Below are 2995 nucleotides of genomic sequence, written 5' to 3' on the forward strand. Positions count from 1 at the left end.
CACAGGTCTTCATAGAAGCACAAAGAATAGCTGATGGTGTTTGTACTGACTTGGGTTCATATCACCTCACGTACATGATGTGCATGCTCACATCTCATCTGAACAATGCAAACATGGACCTCTGACCTATTCATTCAGCGTAATTCCATGGAGGGACAAAGAGCTCTGAGCTGGGGTGAGAGGCCAGTGCTGGAAATGGTGGTTGTGAGGGGCCAGCCCATGACGATTGCCCTGGGAGTCCAGTGCACAGGGGCACAGCCCAGCCCCTGCTCTGCTGGTCCTGCAGGTCTCTGGCAGGAGGCCTGGCTGTGAGAGGACACTGCTGTGTGCCAGCCCTGCACACACACACTGTTCAGATGTACAATGGGGTTTGCATCTGTGGCCACTTTTGTGGGCATGTTCTTGAGAGAAGGTTTATAACAAGACCTAAACCTACAGGCCCTTCCCATGGGAGATCACCTTTCTGTCTGGAAAGGCTGTTGTGAGGCCAGCTCTGTCACAGCAGTGCCCATTGCCTGTCCCTGCCTGCGCTCACAGCACTGACACACAGCAGGACGGGGACCAAGCTGCCAGAGCACTCAGGCCTTGCACCGACACAAGGGATGAGAAGGAGAGTGTGGAGTGGAACCAGAACAGCTCTGGAAGAACAAGCACTGGTGCTCCCTGGCAGGGCTGCCATGCTGAACTCTTTTCCCTTCTACCCATGCACACAGGAACTGTCCCTGCAGCTCCAAAATAGCCTTGCAGGAGGGACACAGTGAAAAACAAGTCACTATACGAACCTTTATTTTGTTTAAACAAAAGGAGAGCACGGCTCCTCATTTATACAGCCAGTGGTTATAAAAGAAATGCAGACAGAGAATTGGAAAGGGGCTGAAAACATTCTAACAATAAAAAACCAACACACCAAAACAGAAAATCCAGATGACAGGCTGAGCCTGTAATAAGTCACTTTAAAACTCCTATGCAGAAGCAGAGAGGCAGTTTATTGCTCCAGAAAACACTTATATACGAGTTTGCACAGGGCATCCTTGAGCTCCTGGTTCCTCATGCTGTAGATGAGGGGGTTCACTGCTGGAGGTAACACTGAGTACAGAACAGACACCACCAGGTCCGTGGATGAGGAGGAGACAGAGGGGGGCTTCAGGTGAGCAAATATGCCAGTGCTGACAAACAGGGAGACCATGGCCAGGTGAGGGAGGCAGGTGGAAAAGGCTTTGTGCCGTCCCTGCTCAGAGGGGATCCTCAGCACGGCCCTGAAGATCTGCACATAGGACATCACAATGAAAATGAAACACATGAAAGCTAAACAGCAACTGACTACAATAAGCCCAAGTTCCCTGAGGTAGGAGTGTGAGCAGGAGAGCTTGAGGATCTGGGGGATTTCACAGAAGAACTGGCCCAGGGCATTGCCCTTGCACAGGGGCAGTGAAAATGTATTGGCCGTGTGCAGCAGAGCATTGAGAAACCCAGTGGCCCAGGCAGCTGCTGCCATGTGGACACAAGCTCTGCTGCCCAGGAGGGTCCCGTAGTGCAGGGGTTTGCAGATGGCAACGTAGCGGTCGTAGGACATGATGGTGAGAAGAGAATACTCTGCTGTAGCACAGAACGTGAAAAAAAAGAGCTGGGCACCACATCCTGTGTATGAGATGGTCCTGGTGTCCCACAGAGAGTTGGCCATGGACTTGGGGCCAATGGTGGAGATGGAGCCCAGGTCGAGGAGGGCGAGGTTGAGCAGGAAGAAGTACATGGGGGTGTGGAGGTGCTGGTCCCAGGCTATGGTGGTGATGATGAGGCCGTTGCCCAGGAGGGCAGCCAGGTAGATGCCCAGGAAGAGCCAGAAGTGCAAGAGTTGCAGCTCCCGTGTGTCTGTGAATGGCAGGAGGAGGAACTGGGTGATGGAGCTGCTGTTGGACATTTGCTGCATCGAAGCATAGGGCACTATAATAGAAGGAAAAGGCAGTGAGAGGTTAGGGGAGGCTTCTCTGAGCAGAGTAGAATTCATTTCTCACACACCCCCCCTTTGCTCCACACCCCCTTATCCTTTCCCAGACCTTCCTTCGGGTCCGTGTCTGAGCCCTGGGTGGTGCTGGCTGGAGGTGCCGTGAGGAGCAGGGCCTGTGCCCGCTGGCTGCCGAGGAGTCAGCCCTGCTCTGCAGCAGGGGCATGGTAACGGGGGGCAGGGGACAGTCCTGGGGTTCAGCATTGCCATATGGAGCCATGACATCTCACCCTTTCCTAAGATCTCAGCACCCCACATTTAGCCCAAGACAGACATGGCTCATTTCTCAAACCAAACAGCATTTTCAATGATGTAACCTCTATGTGTTTCTCAGATAACACTAAGGTGCTATAGCACATGTTTGCATCCTGATGTGGAGCTTTCAGCTTAGAAGGAAACCTCAAAGACATAGCAAAATGTCCTAATAATGTGATTTGATTCAGGGAGACTCAGCTCATTACCCTGCCCCAGACTGCATTGCCCACACCCCACAGGTCAGAGCAAAGCTGGGACACGTGTACTCATGGACACACCTGCAGGAAAGGACCCACAAGGTCAGACTGTGACTCTGCAGCTGAAACTGCCATCCCCAGAGAGCCTGACAGGAAGAACAAGATCCCAACAGCAGTGACCCAGAGCAGGGGAGCAAGAAGGAAAATGCGGTGAGGGTGGGTGTGAGAGAGGCCAGGGTAGAGGCAGCCGGGCACTCAGACAGCATCACCCTTCCCCAGCTGTGCAGCCACCTCCCAGACACCAACATTGCCGGGCAGCTGCTCTCAGCCCCTGTGCTCTGCAGAGGAACTGGACCTCTGGCTGCACAGGAGCTGCTTCATGCCTTGGAGCCCCCGGCCCTGAGGGCAGAGGCTATGCTGGGTGGGAGCGGAGCCAAGGAGGCTGCTCAGGGGATAAATCTGCACTGCAGGGGATCATACAGAGTTTTCTGAATTCTCTCTACAGCAGCATTATCCTTACAGTAATACCTGTACAGATCTT

General features: G+C 53.4%; 1 protein-coding gene across 1 annotated transcript; it reads right to left on the reverse strand.

Annotated features, from left to right (window-relative positions):
• Positions 1-985: 985 nt before the first annotated feature.
• Positions 986-2005, reverse strand: LOC136113500 (olfactory receptor 14A16-like). The gene has a single exon (XM_065858673.2). It carries the CDS (start codon positions 2003-2005, stop codon positions 986-988), a length of 1020 nt encoding a protein of 339 aa, XP_065714745.2.
• Between the last annotated feature and the right edge of the window lie 990 nt (positions 2006-2995).

This window comes from Patagioenas fasciata, chromosome 12 (genome assembly GCF_037038585.1).
Source record: "Patagioenas fasciata isolate bPatFas1 chromosome 12, bPatFas1.hap1, whole genome shotgun sequence".
Lineage (NCBI taxonomy): Eukaryota > Metazoa > Chordata > Aves > Columbiformes > Columbidae > Patagioenas > Patagioenas fasciata.